The sequence below is a fragment of the Thalassophryne amazonica genome, unplaced genomic scaffold (genome assembly GCF_902500255.1).
Source record: "Thalassophryne amazonica unplaced genomic scaffold, fThaAma1.1, whole genome shotgun sequence".
NCBI lineage: Eukaryota > Metazoa > Chordata > Actinopteri > Batrachoidiformes > Batrachoididae > Thalassophryne > Thalassophryne amazonica.
The window spans coordinates 171,733-198,318 of record NW_022986244.1 but is presented as its reverse complement, the minus strand read 5'-3'; the positions used below and the strand labels follow the sequence as shown (position 1 = coordinate 198,318).

The following is a 26,586-nucleotide window of genomic DNA, read 5'->3' as shown; positions in this document are numbered from 1 at the left end:
CACTTTTAAGGCTATGAAATTGGGCTATTAGTAAAAAAAAAAAGTAGAAAAGGGGGTGTTCACAATAATAGTAGCATCTGCTGTTGACGCTACAAACTCAAAACTGTTATGTTCAGACTGCTTTTTTTAGCAATCCTGTAAATCACTAAACTAGTATTTAGTTGTATAACCACAGTTTTTCATGATTTCTTCACATCTGTGAGGCATTAATTTTGTTGGTCTGGAACCAAGATTTTGCTGGTTTACTAGTGTGCTTGGGGTCATTGTCTTGTTGAAACACCCATTTCAAGGGCATGTCCTCTTCAGCATAAGGCAACATGACCTCTTCAAGTATTTTGACATATCCAAACTGATCCATGATACCTGGTATGTGATATATAGGCCCAACACCATAGTAGGAGAAACATGCCCATATCATGATGCTTGCACCACCATGCTTCACTGTCTTCACTGTGAACTGTGGCTTGAATTCAGAGTTTGGGGGTCGTCTCACAAACTGTCTGCGGCCCTTGGACCCAAAAAGAACAATTTTACTCTCATCAGTCCACAAAATATTCCTCCATTTCTCTTTAGGCCAGTTGACGTGTTCTTTGGCAAATTGTAACCTCTTCTGCACATGTCTTTTATTTAACAGAGGGACTTTGCGGGGGATTCTTGCAAATAAATTAGCTTCACACAGACGTCTTCTAACTGTCACAGCACTTACAGGTAACTCCAGACTGTCTTTGATCATCCTGGAGCTGATCAATGGGTGAGCCTTTGCCATTCTGGTTATTCTTCCATCCATTTTGATGGTTGTTTTCGGTTGTCTTCCACGCGTCTTTGGTTTTTTTGTTCATTTTAAAGCACTGGAGATCCCTGTCCAATCAACTTTTTAATCAAACTACGCTGTTCTTCTGAACAATGTCTTGAACGTCCCGTTTTCCTCAGGCTTTCAAAGAGAAAAGCATGTTCAACAGGTGCTGGCTTCATCCTTAAATAGGGGACACCTGATTCACACCTGTTTGTTCCACAAAACTGACGAACTCACTGACTGAATGCCACACTACTATTATTGTGAACACCCCCTTTTCTACTTTTTTTTTTTTTTTTACTACCAGCCCAATTTCATAGCCTTAAGAGTGTGCATATCATGAATGCTTGGTCTTGTTGGATTTGTGAGAATCGACTGAATCTACTGGTACCTTGTTTCCCATGTAACAATAATAAATATACTCAAACCTGGATTGATCTTTTTAGTCACACAGCACTACTATTATTCTGAACACTACTGTAAATTAGGCCCAGCTCCATGTTTTATGAACTGAAGTCAGGCACAGCACCACATTTTATGACCCTAAGTCAAATCAAATCAATTTTATTTATATATATTATATATAAATATTATATATATTATTATATTATATATTATATATATATATATATATATATATATATATATTATATATATATTTGGCGCTATATAAAAAAAAAATTGATTGATTGATTGATAGCGCCAAATCACAACAAACAGTTGCCCCAAGGCGCTTTATATTGCAAGGCAAGGCCATACAATAATTACAGAAAAACCCCAACTGTCAAAACGACCCCTTGTGAGCAAGCACTTGGCGACAGTGGGAAGGAAAAACTCCCTTTTAACAGGAAGAAAACTCCAGCAGAACCAGGCTCAAGGAGGGGCAGTCGTCTGCTGGGACTGGTTGGGGCTGAGGGAGAGAACCAGGAAAAAGACATGCTGTGGAGGGGAGCAGAGATCAATCACTAATGATTAAATGCAGAGTGGTGCATACAGAGCAAAAAGAGAAAGAAACACTCAGTGCATCATGGGAACCCCCCAGCAGTCTAAGTCTATAGCAGCATAACTAAGGGATGGTTCAGGGTCACCTGATCCAGCCCTAACTATAAGCTTTAGCAAAAAGGAAAGTTTTAAGCCTAATCTTAAAAGTAGAGAGGGTGTCTGTCTCCCTGATCTGAATTGGGAGCTGGTTCCACAGGAGAGGAGCCTGAAAGCTGAAGGCTCTGCCTCCCATTCTACTCTTACAAACCCGTGTTTTATGAAATCAGACACAGCTCCATCTTTTATGAACCTAAGTCAGGCACAGCTCCACGTTTTATGAACCACAGTCAGGCACATCTTTACATTTTATGAACCTAAGTCGGGCACAGCTCCACGTTTTATGAACCTAAGTCAGGCACAGCTCCACGTTTTATGAACCTAAGGCACAGCTCCACGTTTTATGAACTTGAGTCGGGCACAGCTCCACGTTTTATGAAACTGAGTCGGGCATAGCTCCGTGTTTTATGAACCCGTGTTTCATGAACCTAAGTCAGGCACAGCTTTGTTTTATTAACCTGAGTTAGGCACAGCTCTGTGTTTTATGAACCTGCATCAGCCACAGCTCCATCTTTTATGAACCTAAGTCAGGCACAGCTCCAGCTTGTATGAACCGAAATCAGACACAGCTCCAGCTTGTATGAACCTAAATCATGCAGAGCTCCATCTTTTATGAACCTAAGTCAGGCACAGCTCCATCTTTTATGAACCTAATTCAGGCACAGCTCCATCTTTTATGAACCTAATTCAGGCACAGCTCCATCTTTTATGAACCTAAGTCAGGCACAGCTCTATCTTTTATGAACCATAGTCAGGCGCAGCTCCACATTTATGTACCTGTTTTTCATGAACTTAAGTCAGACGCAGCTCTATGTTTTATGAACCTAAGTCAGAAGCAGCGCTATGTTTTATGTACCTAAGTCAGACGCAGCTCTATGTTTTATGAACCTAAGTCAGACACAGCTCTATGTTTTATGAACCTAAGTCAGGCACAGCTCCATGTTTTATGAACCTAAGTCAGGCACAGCTCCATGTTTTATGAACCTAAGTCAGGCACAGCTCTATGTTTTATGAACCTATGTCAGGCACAGCTTTATCTTTTATGAACCATAGTCAGGCGCAGCTCCACATTTATGTACCTGTGTTTCATGAACTTAAGTCAGACGCAGCTCTATGTTTTATGAACCTAAGTCAGACGCAGCTCTATGTTTTATGAACCTAAGTCAGACACAGCTCTATGTTTTATGAACCTAAGTCAGACACAGCTCTATGTTTTATGAACCTAAGTCAGGCACAGCTCCATGTTTTATGAACCTACGTCAGGCACAGCTCCATGTTTTATGAACCTATGTCAGACACAGCTCCATGTTTTATGAACCTACGTCAGGCACAGCTCCATGTTTTATGAACCTATGTCAGACACAGCTCTATGTTTTATGAACCTATGTCAGACACAGCTCTATGTTTTATGAACCTAAGTCAGACACAGCTCTATGTTTTATGAACCTAAGTCAGACACAGCTCTATGTTTTATGAACCTATGTCAGACACAGCTCTATGTTTTATGAACCTAAGTCAGACACAGCTCTGTTTTATGAACCTAAGTCAGGCACAGCTCTGTTTTATGAACCTAAGTCAGGCACAGCTCTGTGTTTTATGAACCTAAGTCAGGCACAGCTCTGTGTTTTATGAACCTAAGTCAGACACAGCTCTGTGTTTTATGAACCTAAGTCAGACACAGCTCTATGTTTTATGAACCTAAGTCAGACACAGCTCTATGTTTTATGAACCTAAGTCAGGCACAGCTCTATGTTTTATGAACCTAAGTCAGGCACAGCTCTATGTTTTATGAACCTAAGTCAGGCACAGCTCTATGTTTTATGAACCTAAGTCAGGCACAGCTCTCTATTTTGTGTCAAGCTGTTTGAACTGTCAGTTGATTTTACAGCTGGTGTCTTGACTTTCAGTGCAGATGGGATGGAGAGTGTTCGGCTCTCAGAGGTCTACGCCAAACTGGAGGAGATTGAAGCAGACAAAGCACCTGCCAGGTAACTTCAGCCTTCACAGCACTTTACGACCACCACTTCAGGTGCCCAAAATAAGAAGAAGCACGTCAAATGTGTGGAGTCTTCCACACAGACACTGAGACACTGTCAGACTCCAGACTGGTGACAGTTTCACTGATACCCTGTGTCTATGTAGTCTCTCTTTTTTCCCAGTTTCTCTGAGGACTGTGCATATGTGGCCTTCACTTCGCTTCACTTCACTTTATTTGTGTCCCCCATGGGGCAATTAGTTTTGCAGCTTGAGAATACATTAAAAACACATGACACACAGAACACACATCAGTACCATGGTGCAGCATCACAAACAATTACACAGTCCAAACTTTAAAAAATACAGTCCATTAAAATGCTTCCACAGTTTTAACTCCTTCCTTGGTCTGTGTTCAGAACAGTAACGGCTGCAGGAACAAAAGAGAACTTAAATCTGTTTCCCTTCACAGAGGGAAACCTGAGCCGTGAGCCAGAAGGTAAATATTGAAAGTCACTAAAAAGAGGATGAGCAGAGTTCGACAGTATACTCAATGCTTTCCTCTTTACTTGTCTGTGGTATAGGTCAGACAACGTACTCTGTGGTACTCCCAGTACCTTTCCACAGGCCTTCACTATTTTAACCAGTGAATTTTTAGCCTTAAGACTGAGATTCCCATACCAGCACAACAACAGGTTAAAACAGACTTGATACAGGATTTGTAAAAAAAGAATCATAATAGTCTTATCCACTTGAAAATAAGACAATTTACAAAGACAGAACAGATATTGTTGACCCTTTTTACACAACATGTCAGTATTAACATTAAAATTTAGCTTGTGGTCAATTATAGTTCCCAGATACTTATAAGTTTCCACAGACTCCACCTGCTGGCCCTTAATGAAGGTAGCCTGAGCTGGTGTGAGCTGTCGTCGGAAGTCCACAGACATATCTTTAGTTTTAGCCACGTTTAGTTGTAAATATGACTCATCACACCACTTTACAAAATCTTCCACCACCGGGCCATGGTTATTCTCATGATTTTGTAAGAGACTAACAATGACAGTATCCTCTGCAAATTTCAAAATAAAACGATTTTCGTGATGGCTTTGACTATCATTAGTGTCCAGTGTGCCACATATGCACATACGTGTCCAGTGTGGCACCCAGTGTCTTTTTTTTTTTTCATTACACGAGTGCTCTGTTTGCAGTTTAAGTTGAAAGTTCCTGAACTTTTCAGAAAGGCGCTGTGACATTACTGCAGCGCCTTTTCAGGGAACCAGTCAGATGGGTCAAAACTCATCAGCCTCACAATTGGAGACATTCGTTCTTGTCATTTGTCTCTACAGTCAACAGAGACAGGAAAAAAAACATCTGTGTCAGCAGATTGAACAGATGCCATGTTCCTGCTGAGGGTGAAAGCTTTGTATCACAATATAAGCTCATCTTTAGCTCTTTATTGTTGTCATAGAAACAAATCCCATGAGGAGTGCTTTGTCCTTTTAAGGACACTTTGAGACAAGGCGTTTCTGGGTGTCTTCTCTGCGCTTTTCTGCCAGGAGAAAAACATGCTATATAGACACAGGGTCTAAATGGTCACATGGTTAGAATACAACACCTTCAGACAAATATCATCACACCCGATTCCTTCTGTCCCTCTCTGGTTCTGCTACAGTTTCCTTTGCTACTGATCTGGACATTTGGTGCATCTGATTCTGTCCACCATGTCTTTGCGTAGTTCCACTTCTAAAGTGCTGGCCACAGTATCAAAGGACAGGTGACAGCCAGTGACATCACTCACGAGTGCGTCAGTGACTTCAGATGCCCGAGGATCTTGACTGTGCGGGTGTTAATGTCAGTCAGTCCAGCACTTTGGTCCTCAGTCAGATATCCTGCTCTTTATTGGCTGGATTCTAATCAGGACCTCCACCAGGTGTTAAATACTGTTTGGTGCAGTACCTCCAATGTTTCCTGCACGTGTCACTAATCACAGCAGCAACACACTCAAAACATGTTCTCCACGTTGACCTGCTCTGCTCCTGAAGACCATCTGACCAGCACTGGTCCAGATCAAGAAATGTTCAAAAATTCATCCTCCATGTCAGTGAAACTGCACCCCACAACCCTTCCAGGAAGTCTTATGACTTTAAAAATATCATTATGTGCTGATGTCATGTAAGTGTGTTGTGTTTTGACTGACATCTGTTTTGTCCTATCAGAGCCTCTGTCATCCTAGCTGGCCTTGGCTTCTCACCCAGGATGCAGCAGCAAACCACCAAGTGAGTCCACAGTGTCCCATAGTCCAAAGAAACGGTTTGATGCTTACAGCACATCCAGGAAGTTTTCATAGCACTTCACTTTTTCCACATTTTATTGTTCCAGCCTTATTCCCTCAAAATTCTACTCACAACACCCCATAATGACAACATGAAAAAATGTAATAAAAATGTAAAACAAGAAAGAATCACACGTATATTCACAGCCTTTGTTCAATACTTTGTTGATGGACCTTGGGCAGCAATTCCAGCCTCATGTCTTCTTGAATTTGATGCCACAAGCTTGGTGCACCTATCTTTGGACAGTTTGGTTCATTCCTCTTTGCATCACCTGTCAAGCTCCATCAGGTTGGATGGGGAGTGTCAGTGCACAGCCATTTTCAGATCTTTACAGAGATCTGAAAATGGACCAATTTACATCCTTCCAATTCTGTCAAAGGTACATGAAAAAACGGTAGCAAACCAACTTATTGATTATGTGGAATGTGGTAATGTTTTACATCCAAAACAGTTTGGATTTAGGCCTAGATATTCAACAGAAATTGCTACTTGCTACCTAACAGATATGATTAAAAAAATTTGGATCAGGGAAATGTGGTTGGAGCAGTGTTTTTAGACCTCCGTAAGGCCTTCGACACTGTAAACCACCATGTTCTCCTGCACAAATTAAAGCAGCTAAATTTTTCTCAACAGTCTCTCAGCTGGTTTACATCTTATTTGGAGTCAAGAACACAGTGAGTAAAAATCAATGGCTCTATATCGCCATCTCAGAAGTATAAAATGGGGATACCACAAGGCTCCATCCTAGGCCCTATGTCTCAGCAAAAACTCCAGAAAAGGCTGCAGAGCTTCTTAACAGACAAATGACCCGGGTCTCTCAGTGGCTGGAGGATAATTTCTTGTCTTTAAACTGTTCTAAAATGGTGTTTGTGTGTTTTTCATTAAGGCAAAAGTCCAAAGAAAACTTTAGGATACAAATAAATCAAAAGGAAATTCAAAGAGTAGATGAATTTAAATATCTGGGGGTCGTCTTGGACTCCCATCTTAAATTTGAGAGTCATATAAAGAAAATGACTAAGACAGTTAGGACTAACTTGAATTGTTTTCGTCTCATAAGATCTTGCTTGTCAATTAGTGCAGCCAAGTTATTTTTTCATGCAATGAATTTGTCCCATTTCTCATATTGCATCACTGTTGGGGCCAGGCGAATCAATCCTCTCTAAAAGGTTTGAACTCTCTTTACAAACAAGTCTTAAAAGTGCTTGACCAAAAGCCAATTAGGTGGCATTACTGCAAAATCCTAGAAAAGCATAAACTCTTAAGCTTGGAAAATTTTTTGAAGTGTTTGTTTTTGAATTTAGTTTTTAAATGTGTCAACGGCCTTGTTCCTGATGTTGTAAAAGGAATGATTAAAAAAATGTCAAAGTCGTGGTATCATTACAAGAGGAGCTGTGAGTGGAGACTGTAGACCAGCCCGATGTAAAACGAGTTTTGGACAGAGTGCGTTTGCAGTAAAAGGTCCCCATATCTGGAACACCATACCTGCCAAACTGAAATCTCTTACAGATCTGAATGATTTTAAGCACAAAATAAGACAATGGCCAAAATCAAATCTGCAGACATTAGCCATATTTTATTGTTTTCTTGTACTGTTTTATTTCTACTATTATGTGCTGTTTTATGATTGTGTAAGTGTCCTTTTTATGTTCTAGGGACCAGGTCTGCGAATTAGCTATTAGCTATATGATCTATGAACATGGCATCGGTTATTGTAACAATGCTTTTTGTTCTGTCCCTATCAAATAAACATATAAAGAAAAAAAAAGATGTTCAGTCAGGATTCAGGTGTGCTTAGGGTCATTGTCCTGCTGAAAGATGAACTGTCACCCCAGTCTGAGGTCAAGAGCGCTCTGGAGCAGGTTTTCATCCAGGATGTCTCTGTACATTGCTGCATTTATCTTTCCCTCAATCCTGACTAGTCTCCCAGTTTCTGCTGCTGAAAAACATCCCAACAGCATGATGCTGCCACCACCATGCTTCACTGTAGGGATGGTGCCTGGCTTCCTCCAGACATGACGCCAAAGTTTTCAATCTTTACATGTGCGCACGCGAACACAACAAATACAGCACAGCAACTTGCTCCATGTGAGAGTCATAAAACGCAGGGAAGACGAAGACAACACACTGGAAATTTTTTTGTTTTTCCTTATTATTCCTTTAGCCACACAGATGCTGAGAATGACAGCCTCAACACTGCATTTAATCTATTGTTAGACTCGACTGTCTTTCCTCAAAATGTAAATGAGTCCACCCACCACTTTAATCATACCTTAGATCTTGTTCTGACTTATGGTATGGAAATTGAAGACTTAACAGTATTCCCTGAAAACCTCCTTCTGTCTGATCATTTCTTAATAACATTTACATTTACTCTGATGGACTACCCAGCAGTGGGGAATAAGTTTCATTACACTAGAAGTCTTTCAGAAAGCACTGTAACTAGGTTTAAGGATATGATTCTTTCTTTATGTTCTCCAATGCCATATACCAACACAGGGCAGAGTAGCTACCTAAACTCTGTAAGTGAGATAGAGTATCTCGTCAATAGTTTTACATCCTCATTGAGGACAACTTTGGATGCTGTAGCTCCTCTGAATTTAAAAATTCTTCTTCATACTTATAAGGTTTTGAATAATCAGGTCCCATCTTATCTTAGGGACCTCATAGTACCATATCACCCCAATAGAGCGCTTCGCTCTCAGACTGCAGGCTTACTTGTAGTTCCTAGGGTTTGTAAGAGTAGAATGGGAGGCAGAGCCTTCAGCTTTCAGGCTCCTCTCCTGTGGAACCAGCTCCCAATTCAGATCAGGGAGACAGACACCCTCTCTACTTTTAAGATTAGGCTTAAAACTTTCCTTTTTGCTAAAGCTTATAGTTAGGGCTGGATCAGGTGACCCTGAACCATCCCTTAGTTATGCTGCTATAGACTTAGACTGCTGGGGGGTTCCCATGATGCACTGAGTGTTTCTTTCTCTTTGCTCTGTATGCACCACTCTGCTTTTAATCATTAGTGATTGATCTCTGCTCCCCTCCACAGCATGTCTTTTTCCTGGTTCTCTCCCTCAGCCCCAACCAGTCCCAGCAGAACACTGCCCCTCCCTGAGCCTGGTTCTGCTGGAGGTTTCTTCCTGTTAAAAGGGAGTTTTTCCTTCCCACTGTCGCCAAGTGCTTGCTCACAGGGGGTTGTTTTGACCGTTGGGGTTTTTCTGTAATTATTGTATGGCTTTTGCCTTACAATATAAAGCGCCTTGGGGCACCTGTTTGTTGTGATTTGGCGCTATATAAATAAAATTGATTTGATTTATTGGTTCATTCTACTGGTGCTTATAGTTATTAAAACTTGGATAAATTTACTTGCACCAGTGCTAGTGCAGTATAAAATTACGTTTACCACTCAAATAATACATGCACAAGCTAGCACATGCACATACTATTTCGACCCCTGTGTAGCACACAATCTGCTCCACTCTGTTTGTTTGAAAGAGTGTTGAACATGTGGAATTCAACCTCCGCACCACTTTTTAAATTTTGTTAATAGGCAAACTATAACTTGAATTCTGATTAATAATTTAAGTTTTTTGGGGGGTATGATAATTTCATATTTGCCGAGTGTTTTGCAGAGACCTGCAGCAAAAACAACTCATTTCCTTCTTCAGCTGGAGGAGCGAGAGGGCTGGAATTAAATACTCCTCCCTCAACTGCAGCAGGAGAGAGGGGTGTTACCATTGGTGGAAAACTCAGGAGCTAACCAGTCAAAATCACCAAGTCCACGTGGGTTTGATGATGACCCACAAACCCCACATGGGTGTCCTGTGTGTGTGTGCTATTTGTCTGCGACAGCAAACGTTAAAAAAAAATAAATACACACATTTTTCTTTATCACTGGTGTTAAATATATTACCAAATAAACAATGATCCCAATCCACGTAATTTGGTTGCTGAGTGAAGGGAAAGTGTGGCTTCTTGCGGAGCGAAAAGCAGACGGTGATCAGTTTTGATATTTACAGTGCTTGGAGTGTGTTTTAGTGTGTGTGGTGGAGAGTTTTAGTGTGCGGTGTAGTTATTTATTTAGTGTGTCAATAATCAGGCATCTTGGAACAGCGTGTCAAGTCTCTCTCTCTCTTTTTTTTTTTTTTTTTTTTTTTTTTTTTTTTTTTTTTTTTTTTTTTTGAACTGGAGAATGGGAGGCAGAGCCTTCAGCTTTCAGGCTCCTCTCCTGTGGAACCAGCTCCCAGTTCGGATCAGGGAGACAGACACCCTCTCTACTTTTAAGATTAGGCTTAAAACTACCCTTTTTGCTAAAGCTTATAGTTAGGGCTGGATCAGGTGACCTTGAACCATCCCTTAGTTATGCTGCTATAGACGTAGACTGCTGGGGGTTCCCATGATGCACTGAGTGTTTCTTTCTCTTTTTGCTCTGTATGCACCACTCTGCATTTAATCATTAGTGATTGATCTCTGCTCTCTTCCACAGCATGTCTTTTTCCTGATTCTCTCCCCTCAGTCCCAACCAGTCCCAGCAGAAGACTGCCCCTCCCTGAGCCTGGTTCTGCTGGAGTTTTCTTCCTGTTAAAAGGGAGTTTTTCCTTCCCACTGTCGCCAAGTGCTTGCTCACAGGGGGTCGTTTTGACCGTTGGGGTTTTTCCGTAATTACTGTATGGCTTTGCCTTACAATATAAAGCGCCTTGGGGCAAGTGTTTGTTGTGATTTGGCGCTATATAAATAAAATTGATTTGATTTGATTTGAACTCCTTGAAGACGAGTGGAGCACATCATCAGAGCCTGAACCAGAGCTTGATCAATCTGATGATGAAGTGGATTTTATTGTTCTGGACAAGAGCAGGTGGAGCCACTGATCTGTGCACACAGATGTGCACAGTGGATCGGTCTGCGTGCTTCTGTTTTCATCTTCTCCAGGACTTGCTGTCAGCACCTGGAACAGAGCAGGGTGGAGATACACACTACGCCAGCAGTCTGCAGGCTCCAGGGCCGGAGAACACAGGAGTTCACCATCCCCAAGTCCAAAACACCCTTTCTATTGTTTTTTTTTTTTTTTTTTTGCCCAGTAACACAGCACAGTCTGTACCAACACCAATAAAAATGATACAAAAACAAGGAATTAGGGAAACATACACATGAATAATGAGGTGGAATATCTGTACAAATTATTGGAGCTTCTGATGAGCATTGAACAGGAATTGATTTTCTGAGTGGCACAAATATAATTTGTGTGGCATCTTATCGCATGTAAATAGCCACAAAAAAACAAAAAAAAAAACACCTGAAGCATTTCCTGCATTTTAATGTGAATTGTTGTATATAGCTTTGTTTGTGCTACATTTTTACATATATTTTTGAAGTTTACAATTTATATTTGCTTTGTAAGTTATGAAAATGGTTTGTTAAACATATTTCTGGTTTTCACTAACTTTTTTCAGACTCTAAATTTCAGTTTTCGGGTGAATTTAGCGTGACTGTTTTAATGCAGTATGTCAGAATGAAAGAACCATAAAGTCAAACAGGTGAGGTTGTGCTGAAAAAATCACATCAAACAAGGTCAGGCAAACAGTTTTTTAAGGTAAATTATGAAGGGGAAACCAAAAGTAGTCAAAAACGCCTAAAAATAGCCAAGACTCCAGAGGGTTAATGCTGTTGTACGACCAAAACTTTATATGTGTAAGTAAGGCATTTTTGCACACCAGCCGTACACACATCAGTGAGTATCAGCTGTTAAGTGCTGCTCCTTCAGAAACCACATATGGTAACACAACGTCTGCTGCTTGGGCTCATCACCGGAATCAAGACAAAGACACTTTAGTTCAGCTCAGGGTGCCTCAAGCTACAAAATAAGTGCATCGAGTGGCAACAATAAGCGGTGACACAGAGTCCAGCAGTAGGGTTTAATCCAATCATTCAGTCAGGCTGTCAAATGTTGTTTCTTAATTTCAACATCACAATCGCATTGCCAAATTCACGACAAGAACCAGCATAATGCTTTCTTATACCCCTATTCCACAGAGCGCCGGTCCTTCCTGTTTCATCCCGAATGTGTGTACATTTCGTCAAATCTGCATCATTACGCGACCACTTCCAGGTATTCGTGGTCTGAACAGCTTCAGTCATGTTCAAACATCTTTAAACGATGTCGTCCTACTGAGTACAGCTTGATACTTAATTGTGTTCCATCAAAGTAAATATTTGGAGCAAAACTGTTTGACAACTGAGTGGGTTGCCAGGTCTGCACATTATAAGTCAGCCTGATAGGAGGCATGCCGGTGTCAGCGACCGAATGTTGTTCATTCAACTGCTCCCGTTTTTTGTTCGGGGCCACCACAGCGGATACAGCCACATCCGCATTGGTAATTAGCACAGGTTTCACGGTGGATGCCCTTCCTGACGCAACTCCAGTTTTACCTGGAGAAACACACACAGCCGCTGGTGTTCCAGAGGTCTCCCATCCAAGTACTAACCAGATCCTACTCTGCTTAGCTTCTGAGATCTGATGGGATCAGGCTGACACAGAGCAGACAGGCTGCATCAGCGACTGAATGGCCCCCCCTAAAAATCTGCCCCCCCCCCGTGCGCCTTCACTGCGCATGTATCATTTCTGAGCGTCAGCAGCAGTTCATTGATTAGCACCTTGTTTGTGCTTACAGCTGTGCTCCAGTCATCATCTGTCACAGCGACAGACATCTGAAGCTTTTGTACAACAATCTCATCTCATCTTCAACCACTTATCTGGGATCCATTTGCAGGGGCAACAGCTCTAGCAGGGGACCCCAGACTTCCCTTTCCCGTGCCACATTGACCACCTCTGACTGGGGGATTCCGAGGTGTTCCCAGGCCTTTGTGGAGATATAATCTCTCCACCTAGTCCTGGGTCTTCCCCGGGGTCTCCTCCCAGATGGATGTGCCTGGAACACCTCCTTAGGGAGGCGCCCAGGAGGCATCCTTACCAGATGCCCGAACCACCTCAGCTGGCTCCTTTCAACGCGAAGGAGCAGTGGCTCTACTCCGAGCTCCCCACGGATGACCAAACTTCTCACCCTATCTCTAAAGGAGACACCAGCCACCTTCCTAAGGAAACCCATTTTGGCCGCTTGTACCTGCAATCTAGTTCTTTCAGTCATGATCCAACCCTCATGACCATAGGTGAGAGTAGGAGTGATGATTGACCAGTAGATTGAGAGCTTCGCCTTTTTGCTCAGCTCCCTTTTCATCACAACAGTGATTCTTCAGCCAGTCTCACGCTCCATTGACCATCACTTGTGAACAAGACCCCGAGGTACTTCAACTCCTTCACTTGGGGCAAGATCGTATTCCCTACCTGTAGTAGGCAATCCATCGGTTTCCTGCGGAGAGCCATGACCTCAGATTTAAAGGTGCTGATCCTCATCCCAGCCGCTTCGTACTCGGCTGCGAACCGATCCACTGAGTGTTTGAGGAAACAGCCCGATGAAGCCAACAGGACCATATCATCTACAAAAAGCAGTAATGAGACCCTGAGCCCACCAAACTGGAAACCCTCCGCCCCTGACTATGCCTGGATAATCCTGTCCATGAATATCACAAACAGGATTGGTGACAAGGCGCAGCCCTGACGGAGGCCACCCTCCACTGGAAACAAGTCTGACTTACTGCTGTGCACCCTAACACAGCTCTCGCTTTGTGAGTACAGAGATTGGATGGTCCTGAGAAGGGACCCCTCACTCCATACTCCAGCAGCACCTCCCACAGTATCTCCTGGTGTACCCAATCATATGCCTTCTCTAAGTCCACAAAACACATGTCGACAGGATGGGCGTACTCCCAGGCATCCTGCAGGATCCCTGTGAGAGTGAAGAGCTGGTCAGTTGTTCCATGACCAGGAATGAACCCACATTGTTCCTCTTCATTCGGAGGTTCAACTATCGGCCGAACCCTCCTTTCCAGCACCCTGGAGTAGACTTTACCAGGGAGGCTGAGTAGTGTGATGCCCCTGTAGTTGGCACGCGCTCTCTGGTCCCCCTTTTTAAATATGGGGACCACCACCCCAGTTTGCCACTCCTTAGGCACTGTCCCATACCTCAATGCAGTATTGAAGAGACATCTTATCCAGGTCTGTCCAAAGTCCTCCCCCATCCTCTGATCCAACTCACCACCAGATGGTCATCAGTTGACAGCTCTGCCCCTCTCTTCACCCGAATGTCCAGAACATGCGGCCTCAGATCAGATGATACGACCACAAAATCTATCATCGATCTTCGGCCTAGGGAACTGTGGTACCATGTACACTTATGAGCATTCTTATGTTTGAACATGGTGTTTGTTATGGACAGTCCGTGACTAGCACAGAAGTTCAATAACAAACGACCATTTGGTTTTAGATCGAGGCGGCCTTTCGTCCCAATCACACCTCTCCAGGTGTCTCTGTGATTGCTCGTGTGTGTTGAAGTTCCTCAGCAGAACAATGGAGTTCCCCATCGGAGCCTCATACAGGACTCCATTCAGGGACTCCAAGAAGGCCGAATACTCCAAACTGCTGTTCGGTGCATATGCACAAACAGCAGCCAGCGCACCCCCCACCCAAAGTTGCAGGGAGGCGACCCTCTCCAGTGTCGCAACACTCAGCCGGGGACTCGTGAGTATCCCCACACATGCCCGACGCCTCACACCCTGGGCAACTCCAGAGAAGAATAAGGTCCAACCCCGATCAAGGAGAGTGGTTCTGGAGCCAAGGCTGTGTGTGGAGGTGAGGCCCACCAGATCTAACTTGAGTCACTCCACCTTCCGCACAAGCTCCGGCTCCTTCCCCCACCAAGCCCCTGCCACCCGGGTCTGGTCCACCGAGGCCCTCGACTTTCACTGCCACCCATGGGACAGCGCACCCAACAGCAGCGGTCATTTGTCATATTCATATTGTAATAGCTTAGTAAAACAATTGCATGTTCTTTTCTTCTTATGAGCAGCTGTAAAGGTATGTTTATGATAGATTTAACATCTTGTTATAATTGATCAGGTGAGTGCTGTGCACGCTGATGCACTTACGCAGTTTTTTTTTATTGTTTGTGCAATATTCATATACGTGGCTCATTATTGGAATAATAACTCAAATTTCTGACAAATCCCCACGTGGCTCATTATTTATGGCTTTATTATTTGGTGAGACCAGGGCTTAAGTTGGAAAATTCCAGGCTTGCTGTCGAAATGTTTGTACGGGTGGTTTAAGCACAGACCTGTATCCCATCGGTGGATAAATGAGGTCCCTGGCCGCTGAGGGCCCCCTCCTGCTCACCCAGCTGCCAGTAAAGGTCTAATCAAGTCTGAGACTGTGTTCTGGTTTGCTGCATCCACAACACCAGATCACCACTGTGGGTCCTGGATGGTCCTGTGCCTCCTCTCTCATATGACCATATGACCTGCTGCAGCCAGCAGGATGAGCTGCTCAGCCACAGCCATGTAGAAACTGTGACACAAACCCAGGTCATTCATCAGTTCATTCCTGCCTCTGTGCTGGCCGGTAAGGGTCACGGACTCTGACCGGGTGGAGTAGGATCATCTGCGTGTAAACAGGTCTGTCTTATGAAGAAAAGGGGCGTCTCCTTACTTTCATGCTGTGGAACCTGTCAGACTGGGTTTATTCTTCATTAGTGTTATGATTGTTGTTTCCTGATGGATGTCTTTGAGGAGGAGTTGGTTCTGTCAAAGGGTGATGAGTGCCGGGCTGTTTGTGTGCAGGGAGTTCTCTGGAGGCTGGAGGATGAGGTTGGCGTTGGCCAGCGCACTCTTCGCACGGTGAGTCCTCGCTGTCCTGAGTCTTTGTTTAAAATTAGTTTGTCTTCTTCTGCACTGACTCACATCAACGTTGCTTCACATGAGTGAGGCTACATAATATCACAAAGGTCAGCTGAGGTCTGGGGGCACGCCCCCCTCTGTTCAGAGTGACTTACGGGACTGAAGTAACATCAGAAGCCGCCATGGTGCACTTTTTTTTTTTTTTTTAACTCACCTGGGGCAGTGGTCTGGTGGGTTTATGCTATGGGTTGCCTGACTCTCTATATGTGTAAACATCTTCAGCTCCAAAACCACTTGAAGGTCTGACCCACAAGGACACCAAAGTTTGTTTGAGGCCTTCTGATCTTGTTTCAAATATGCCGCCTTTTTGAAATTCACATATACAGCCATGTGTCAGCCATTTATATCCAGCATTTAAACTGGAATTTGCTGAATGGGCAGCAGCAATCTGCAACCCCACAAATGAAATCTGATGGTTTTTGTGAATTTTTAGCTCACTTAGACCAAAGGTCCCGTGCATAGGCAGCGGCATAGTGTGTAAACATCATCTTCTCTGAAACTGATGAGCCAGTGAGGCTGAAACTTGACAGAAATGTTCCATCCTGTAAGGACATCAACGTTTGTCGGAGGCGTTCCAGTCTGATGTCAGACATGGCCACTGTGGCAGCCATATTAAAATGATGGCACCCGGAGCCACTGGTCAGCAGTTTTTAAAGATATTGAGCTGAAATTTGGTACAAGGGTACCAAAGGGTACGTTGCTGGTGTTTTGTCTGGTCTGATTGGACCGCACGTTGGTGGTGTTTTGTCTGGTCTGATTGGACCGCATGTTGGTGGTGTTTTGTCTGGTCTGATTGGACCGCACGTTGGTGGTGTTTAGTCTGGTCTGATTGGACCGCACGTTGGTGGTGTTTTGTCTGGTCTGATTGGACCGCACGTTGGTGGTGTTTAGTCTGGTCTGATTGGACCGCACGCTGCTGGTGTTTAGTCTGGTCTGATTGGACCGCACGCTGCTGGTGTTTAGTCTGGTCTGATTGGACCGCATGCTGCTTGTGTTTAGTCTGGTCTGATTGGACCGCACGCTGCTTGTGTTTAGTCTGGTCTGATTGGACCGCACGCTGCTTGTGTTTAGTCTGGTCTGATTGGACCGCACGTTGGTGGTGTTTTGTCTGGTCTGATTGGACCGCACGTTGGTGGTGTTTAGTCTGGTCTGATTGGACCGCAGGTTGGTGGTGTTTAGTCTGGTCTGATTGGACCGCACGCTGCTGGTGTTTAGTCTGGTCTGATTGGACCGCACGTTGGTGGTGTTTTGTCTGGTCTGATTGGACCGCACGTTGGTGGTGTTTTGTCTGGTCTGATTGGACCGCACGTTGGTGGTGATTTGTCTGGTCTGATTGGACCGCACGTTGGTGGTGTTTAGTCTGGTCTGATTTGACCGCACGCTGCTGGTGTTTAGTCTGGTCTGATTTGACCGCACGCTGCTGGTGTTTAGTCTGGTCTGATTGGACCGCACGCTGCTTGTGTTTAGTCTGGTCTGATTGGACCGCACGTTGGTGGTGTTTAGTCTGGTCTGATTGGACCGCACGTTGGTGGTGTTTTGTCTGGTCTGATTGGACCGCACGTTGGTGGTGATTTGTCTGGTCTGATTGGACCATACGTTGGTGGTGTTTTGTCTGGTCTGATTGGACTGCACGTTGGTGGTGTTTAGTCTGGTCTGATTAGACCGCATGCTGCTTGTGTTTAGTCTGGTCTGATTGGACCGCATGCTGCTTGTGTTTAGTCTGGTCTGATTAGACCGCATGCTGCTTGTGTTTAGTCTGGTCTGATTAGACCGCATGCTGCTTGTGTTTAGTCTGGTCTGATTGGACCGCACGTTGGTGGTGATTTGTCTGGTCTGATTGGACCGCACGTTGGTGGTGATTTGTCTGGTCTGATTGGACCGCATGCTGGTGTTGTTTTGTCTGGTCTGATTAGACCGCACGCTGCTTGTGTTTAGTCTGGTCTGATTGGACCGCATGCTGGTGTTGTTTAGTCTGGTCTGATTGGACCGCACGTTGGTGGTGTTTTGTCTGGTCTGATTGGACCGCACGTTGGTGGTGATTTGTCTGGTCTGATTGGACCGCACGTTGGTGGTGTTTAGTCTGGTCTGATTTGACCGCACGCTGCTGGTGTTTAGTCTGGTCTGATTTGACCGCACGCTGCTGGTGTTTAGTCTGGTCTGATTGGACCGCACGCTGCTTGTGTTTAGTCTGGTCTGATTGGACCGCACGTTGGTGGTGTTTTGTCTGGTCTGATTGGACCGCACGTTGGTGGTGATTTGTCTGGTCTGATTGGACCATACGTTGGTGGTGTTTTGTCTGGTCTGATTGGACTGCACGTTGGTGGTGTTTAGTCTGGTCTGATTAGACCGCATGCTGCTTGTGTTTAGTCTGGTCTGATTGGACCGCATGCTGCTTGTGTTTAGTCTGGTCTGATTGGACCGCATGCTGCTTGTGTTTAGTCTGGTCTGATTGGACCGCATGCTGCTTGTGTTTAGTCTGGTCTGATTGGACCGCACGTTGGTGGTGATTTGTCTGGTCTGATTGGACCGCACGTTGGTGGTGATTTGTCTGGTCTGATTGGACCGCACGTTGGTGGTGATTTGTCTGGTCTGATTGGACCGCATGCTGGTGTTGTTTTGTCTGGTCTGATTAGACCGCACGCTGCTTGTGTTTAGTCTGGTCTGATTGGACCGCACGCTGGTGTTGTTTTGTCTGGTCTGATTGGACCGCACGTTGGTGGTGTTTTGTCTGGTCTGATTGGACCGCACCTTGGTGGTGTTTTGTCTGGTCTGATTGGACCGCACCTTGGTGGTGTTTTGTCTGGTCTGATTGGACCGCACCTTGGTGGTGTTTTGTCTGGTCTGATTGGACCGCATGCTGGTGGTGTTTTGTCTGGTCTGATTGGACCGCACGTTGGTGGTGTTTTGTCTGGTCTGATTGGACCGCATGCTGGTGTTGTTTTGTCTGGTCTGATTGGACCGCACGTTGGTGTTGTTTTGTCTGGTCTGATTGGACCGCACGTTGGTGGTGTTTTGTCTGGTCTGATTGGACCGCACGCTGGTGGTGTTTTGTCTGGTCTGATTGGACCGCATGCTGGTGTTGTTTTGTCTGGTCTGATTGGACCGCACGTTGGTGGTGTTTTGTCTGGTCTGATTGGACCGCACGCTGGTGGTGTTTAGTCTGGTCTGATTGGACCGCACGTTGGTGGTGTTTTGTCTGGTCTGATTGGACCGCACGTTGGTGGTGTTTTGTCTGGTCTGATTGGACCGCACGCTGGTGGTGTTTAGTCTGGTCTGATTGGACCGCACGTTGGTGTTGTTTTGTCTGGTCTGATTGGACCGCACGTTGGTGGTGTTTTGTCTGGTCTGATTGGACCGCACGTTGGTGTTGTTTTGTCTGGTCTGATTGGACCGCATGCTGCTGGTGTTTAGTCTGGTCTGATTGGACCGCACGTTGGTGGTGTTTAGTCTGGTCTGATTGGACCGCACGTTGGTGGTGTTTAGTCTGGTCTGATTGGACCGCATGCTGCTGTTGTTTAGTCTGGTCTGATTGGACCGCACGTTGGTGGTGTTCTGTCTGGTCTGATTGGACTGCATATTGCTGGTGTCCCAGACTTGTTCAAAGAGCAGGATCAGCTGGTCTCATCTCACCGGGTTGTGGATGAAGGTGATGTTCAAACGCATGGGAGTAGAGGCTGAAGGTTCAACACCTGCTCTGTTGCTCCTTGACCGTGTTGTGGGTGTGGCCAGATGATGCTCTTTGACTGACAGCTCTGACTATTTTTTTTTTTTCCCCCTCTCTCCTCTCCTTCTCTAGACCGGACCTGCTGCTGCTGGACGGTGAGTCTCCTCCTCTTGTTTCACTTCCTGCTTTGTGCGGCCCACTGCATGAAAACATCCATGTGACGTGTTGTTTAAGCGTGGACTTAGCGTCTACTCCACACAGATTTACCACAGAGTGTCATACTGTTTGTATTTCTTCATAACTGATGTAAATAAAGTCCAAGACATGTTCAGTGACATGGAAATGTTCATGTATCCATCCCCTGACTTGTCTGAAGAAAGCGGCAATTAAACTGACATGTCACACTGAAATCAGAACATTTCCGAGTGTTACTGACAGCGCTTCTTGGAGGAAAACGTTGCAGCATGCACTTAAATGCTGCTAACATTAAAAACAGAACCACAGATTAATTACAAAGTTTACATAACTGTGATGTGGTGTGATGATGACTCTTTTTTACGTGATAACTGTTCATTTTGATGCAGTCATGGTAAAGCCGCTTTCCACTGTGCAAAAACTGGTCCCGACACCCGCACCTGTCCGCACGTCTTTCACTAATAAAATCTCCTTTAACAGTGGAATGTCCGGATAAACTGCTGATCCCGACCTCTTCTGAAAGTTCTCTGTTCTCTCACGACGTCCTTGGTCAACAGAGGCTTAAATTTGGAAGCTTTCAGCTCGAACAAGGCAGAAAGCGGCGGCTCAGGGCGCGTCGCGACGTCCCGCTCCATGGGCAGTCCTTAAAGCGACAGCGACAGTCCATAATCTCTCATCAGCCGTTAAAATTTTCACAGAAAGGCAGCTGAATTTCTCGAATGGTGTCCACTTCGATGTGCCTCACAGTTTTTGAAAAACTTTTGATCAAGCACAGCGTCAGTCTCTCAGGAAGTTCTCAGACAAAGAGATTCCGACGGGAGGGGTGGACTACTCCTCACTCAAAGCCAGCCCACAGGCGAATGATGTAACCGACAGGCGTGAAAAAACTCACGCATGCGCACGAGGGTTCAAGGTTGTTTGATGTAATCGCACGTGATTCAAATCTGTATAGTTTTTGAAAAAAATAAAAAGGTACATTAGTTTTATCACAGACCTCGTATATGTACATACATATATAAGTACATATGCATATACGAGGTCTGTTAGAAAACTATCCGACCTTTTTATTTTTTGCAAAAACTATATGGATTTGAATCATGTGCGATTGCATCAGCGCATGCGTGAGTTTTTTCACGCCTGTCGGTTGTGTCATTCACCTGTGAGCACGCTTTGAGTGAGCAGTGGTCCAGCCCCCTCATAGGATTTTTATTGTGAGGAAAATGTCCGAACGATTTGGAGCTTTGCTGCATCAAATGTTTCTAGAAACTGTGTGAGACAGCCAGGTGGACACCATTCGCTAAATTCAGATGGCTTTCAGGGACGACTTTATGGGGATTACACAGATTAAGGAGTGTTACAACTGGTTTAAAGACGGCGCACAATGGTGGAGGGCGCGCCGCGCTCCGAGCAGCGATTGACAGGCTGAAACGACCAGGTCATTTCCAAACTGAACGCTGTGTTGATCCGTGACATTGTCTGACTACTACAGAAATGGCAGAAGAGGTGGACATACCACTTTTTCAGCACATTCCACTGTTACAGGAGTTTTTGGCATGAAAAGACATGCGGAGGAATTCGCGTGTCGGGACGGAGCCGCTAATGGCGCAGGACAAAAAGCAACGCCGTGATGAAGCCTCACATAGAATCCTCCCTGAAAGCCGTCTGAATCTTCTGAATGGTTTCCACCTGGCTGTCTTTCACAGTTTCTGGAAAAATTTGATGCAGCAAACCTCCAAATCGTTCAGACATTTTTCTCACAATAAAAATCCGACGAGGGGGGTGGACCACTGCTCACTCAAAGCCTGCTCACAGGCGAGTGACGCAACCGACAGGCATGAAAAAACTCATGCATGCGCACGAAGGATTCTAGCTTGGCTAATGCAAGTACACATGATTCAAATCCATATAGTTTTGGCAAAAAATAAAAAGGTCGGATAGTTTCTAACAGATTGTATATAAACATGATTGGGATTGATAAAGAAATAGGAGCATCTTATTTACAATATGTAAAGTGGAGTTTGCATGTGATAAGGTGACATTAGTGCTGGAATTACACTAGAAGTCTTTCAGAAAGCGCTGTAACTAGGTTTAAGGATATGATTCCTTCTTTATGTTCTCTAATGCCATATACCAACACAGTGCAGAGTAGCTACCTAAACTCTGTAAGGGAGATAGAGTATCTCGTCAATAGTTTTACATCCTCATTGAAGACAACTTTGGATGCTGTAGCTCCTCTGAAAAAGAGAGCTTTAAATCAGAAGTGTCTGACTCCGTGGTATAACTCACAAACTCGTAGCTTAAAGCAGATAACCCGTAAGTTGGAGAGGAAATGGCGTCTCACTAATTTAGAAGATCTTCACTTAGCCTGGAAAAAGAGGCTGTTGCTCTATAAAAAAGCCCTCCGTAAAGCTAGGACATCTTTCTACTCATCACTAATTGAAGAAAATAAGAACAACCCCAGGTTTCTTTTCAGCACTGTAGCCAGGCTGACAAAGAGTCAGAGCTCTATTGAGCTGAGTATTCCATTAACTTTAACTAGTAATGACTTCATGACTTTCTTTGCTAACAAAATTTTAACTATTAGAGAAAAAATTACTCATAACCATCCCAAAGACGTATCGTTATCTTTGGCTGCTTTCAGTGATGCCGGTATTTGGTTAGACTCTTTCTCTCCGATTGTTCTGTCTGAGTTATTTTCATTAGTTACTTCATCCAAACCATCAACATGTTTATTAGACCCCATTCCTACCAGGCTGCTCAAGGAAGCCCTACCATTATTTAATGCTTCGATCTTAAATATGATCAATCTGTCTTTGTTAGTTGGCTATGTACCACAGGCTTTTAAGGTGGCAGTAATTAAACCATTACTTAAAAAGCCATCACTTGACCCAGCTATCTTAGCTAATTATAGGCCAATCTCCAACCTTCCTTTTCTCTCAAAAATTCTTGAAAGGGTAGTTGTAAAACAGCTAACTGATCATCTGCAGAGGAATGGTCTATTTGAAGAGTTTCAGTCAGGTTTTAGAATTCATCATAGTACAGAAACAGCATTAGTGAAGGTTACAAATGATGTTCTTATGGCCTCGGACAGTGGACTCATCTCTGTGCTTGTTCTGTTAGACCTCAGTGCTGCTTTTGGTACTGTTGACCATAAAATTTTATTACAGAGATTAGAGCATGCCATAGGTATTAAAGGCACTGCGCTGCGGTGGTTTGAATCATATTTGTCTAATAGATTACAATTTGTTCATGTAAATGGGGAATCGTCTTCACAGACTAAGGTTAATTATGGAGTTCCACAAGGTTCTGTGCTAGGACCAATTTTATTCACTTTATACATGCTTCCCTTAGGCAGTATTATTAGACGGTATTGCTTAAATTTTCATTGTTACGCAGATGATACCCAGCTTTATCTATCCATGAAGCCAGAGGACACACACCAATTAGCTAAACTGCAGGATTGTCTTACAGACATAAAGACATGGATGACCTCTAATTTCCTGCTTTTAAACTCAGATAAAACTGAAGTTATTGTACTTGGCCCCACAAATCTTAGAAACATGGTGTCTAACCAGATCCTTACTCTGGATGGCATTACCCTGACCTCTAGTAATACTGTGAGAAATCTTGGAGTCATTTTTGATCAGGATATGTCATTCAAAGCGCATATTAAACAAATATGTAGGACTGCTTTTTGCATTTACGCAATATCTCTAAAATCAGAAAGGTCTTGTCTCAGAGTGATGCTGAAAAACTAATTCATGCATTTATTTCCTCTAGGCTGGACTATTGTAATTCATTATTATCAGGTTGTCCTAAAAGTTCCCTTTTAGGACAACCTGAAAGTGCAGGTTCAGGTGCAGCTTTTAGTGCAGCTAGAGTACTGACGGGGACTAGAAGGAGAGAGCATATCTCACCCATATTGGCCTCTCTTCATTGGCTTCCTGTTAATTCTAGAATAGAATTTAAAATTCTTCTTCTTACTTATAAGGTTTTGAATAATCAGGTCCCATCTTATCTTAGGGACCTCGTAGTACCATATCACCCCAATAGAGCGCTTCGCTCTCAGACTGCAGGCTTACTTGTAGTTCCTAGGGTTTGTAAGAGTAGAATGGGAGGCAGAGCCTTCAGCTTTCAGGCTCCTCTCCTGTGGAACCAGCTCCCAATTCAGATCAGGGAGACAGACACCCTCTCTACTTTTAAGATTAGGCTTAAAACTTTCCTTTTTGCTAAAGCTTATAGTTAGGGCTGGATCAGGTGACCCTAAACCATCCCTTAGTTATGCTGCTATAGACGTAGACTGCTGGGGGGTTCCCATGATGCACTGTTTCTTTCTCCTTTTGCTCTGTATGCACCACTCTGCATTTAATCATTAGTGATCGATCTCTGCTCCCCTCCACAGCATGTCTTTTTCCTGGTTCTCTCCCTCAGCCCCAACCAGTCCCAGCAGAAGACTGCCCCTCCCTGAGCCTGGTTCTGCTGGAGGTTTCTTCCTGTTAAAAGGGAGTTTTTCCTTCCCACTGTAGCCAAGTGCTTGCTCACAGGGGGTCGTTTTGACCGTTGGGGTTTTACATAATTATTGTATGGCCTTGCCTTACAATATAAAGCGCCTTGGGGCAACTGTTTGTTGTGATTTGGCGCTATATAAAAAATTGATTGATTGATTGATTGATTGATTGAATTTGTAAACAAGTTGTTATTGCACGTGATTTGTGGACATATTAATATTGCACATGATTTGTGGACATAATATTGCACGTGATTTGTGGACATATTAATATTGCACATGATATGTGGACATATTATTGCATGTGGTTATTTCACAGTGTTATTGTACAGTCTGACAGCAGCAGGGAGGAACGACCTGCGGTATTGTTCCTTCTTGCACTGAGGGTGCCTCAGTCTGTCACTGAACAAGCTTTTCAGCTCCACTACAGTCCGGTGCAGAGGGTGAGAGGAGTTGTCCATGATGGATTTGAACTTGGTTAACACCCTCCTCTCAGCCACCTCCTCCAGAGACTCCAGAGGACAGCCCAGGACAGAGCTGGACTTCCTGACCAGCTTGTTCAGTCTCTTTCTCTCCCACTCTGTGCTGCCCGGGGCCCAACAGACGACAGCATAGAGGAGAGCTGAGGCTACAACAGAGTCGTAGAAGGTCTTAAGCAGGGGCCTGCTCACTCCAAACGATTTCAGTCTCCTCAGGAGGTGGAGGCAACTCTGTCCTTTTTTGTACAGGGTGTCAGTGTTGTGAGTCCAGTCCAGTTTGTTGTTGAGGTGAACACCCAGGTATTTGAAACTGTCCACAGTCTCTATGTCCTCCCTGGATGTTCACCGGTGGGTGAGGTGGTGGTTTCCTGAAGTCGATCACCATCTTCTTCGTCTTACTGGTGTTGAGACACAAGTGGTTGCACTCACACCAGTCCACAAAGTCTGTGATGACCGACCGGTACTCCAGCTCATTTCCCTCAGACACGTGACCCACAATGGGGGAGTCATCAGAGAACTTCTGGAGGTGGCAGCTGTCCGTGTTGTAGGTGAAGTCCGAGGTGTAGAAGGTGAAGAGGAAAGGCGAGAGGATGGTGCCCTGGGGATCCCCGGTGCTGCACCTTACCACCTCAGACTGACAGCCGCGCAGCCGCATGTACTGCGGGCGGTCAGTGAGGTAGTCAGTGGGCCAGGCGGCGAGATGTCCATCCACACCTGTGTTCTCCAGCTTCCCCCGCAGCAGCGCCGGTCTGATGGTGTTGAAAGTGCTGGAGAAATCAAAGAACATGACTCTCACAGCGCTCCCGCCGGTCTCCAGGTGGGTGAGCACTCGCTGCAGTAGGTAGATGACAGCGTCATCTACCCCGATGTTGGGCCTGTAGACGGACTGCAGTGGTCCAGGGTGTCGCTCACCACGGTGCGGAGGTGAGACAGAATGAGCCGTTCCATGGTCTTCATGAGGTGGGAGGTCAGAGCAACTGGTCTGTAGTGGGCCGGTTCCTTGGTGTGCGGTGTTTTGGGAACCGGGACCACCCAGGAGGTCTTCCACAGGGTGTGGACCACCCCCAGGCTGTGGCTCATGTTGAAGATGTGGCTGAGGACCTCACAGAGCTCATCTGCCCAGGTCCTCAGCAGCCTCGGGGAGATCCCTTCAGGTCCTGCAGCTTTCCTCTGCTTCAGCCACAGGAGCTGGCCTCTCACCTCGGTTGGAGTTGCAGTGAGGGGGGAGGGAGGGGGAGCTGAGGTGTAAGCTGAGGTGGGCTGGTGCTGAATACAGTCGCGGGGGCGGACAATGTCCGGGGTGCAGTGGAGGTGACCAGGGGGTAGAAAGTGGGGGGTCAGAGGGACTGGAGGGCTGGCTGCTGGAGACGTGCGGAGAACCGGGAGCAGGCAGGGGGACAGGTGTGGAGGAGCCAAAATGGATAAAGTAGCTGTTTAGCTCCTCTGCAAACCGACAATCCCCATCTGCAGTGCTGCTGGCACCCTGCCCAAATCCGGAGGCGGTCCTGAGGCATCTCCACACGTCTCTGTTGTTCTGGGCCAGCTGCTCCTCCATCTTCCCTCCATACACCTACTTGGCTGCCTGGATCCTCCACTGGAGTTCCTGTTGGACTCTACGCTGCTCCTCTCTGTCTCCTGACTTGAAAGCCCTCTTCTTCTGGTTCATCAGGACCTTCAGCTCGGAGGTCACCCAGGGGTGGGTGTTG

At 45.0% G+C, this 26,586-nt stretch overlaps 1 protein-coding gene across 2 annotated transcripts in view; it reads left to right on the top strand.

Moving 5' to 3' along the window:
• abcf3 (ATP-binding cassette, sub-family F (GCN20), member 3) overlaps positions 1-26,586 on the top strand; it is a 166,852-nt gene that overhangs the window by 55,498 nt on the left and 84,768 nt on the right. For both annotated transcript variants that reach the window (XM_034165315.1, XM_034165314.1), the window contains exons 8-11: positions 3,799-3,879; positions 6,085-6,144; positions 15,919-15,975; positions 19,832-19,854. In XM_034165315.1, coding sequence (XP_034021206.1) covers positions 3,799-3,879; positions 6,085-6,144; positions 15,919-15,975; positions 19,832-19,854 — 221 coding nt within the window. The remainder of the gene's footprint in view (positions 1-3,798; positions 3,880-6,084; positions 6,145-15,918; positions 15,976-19,831; positions 19,855-26,586) is intronic.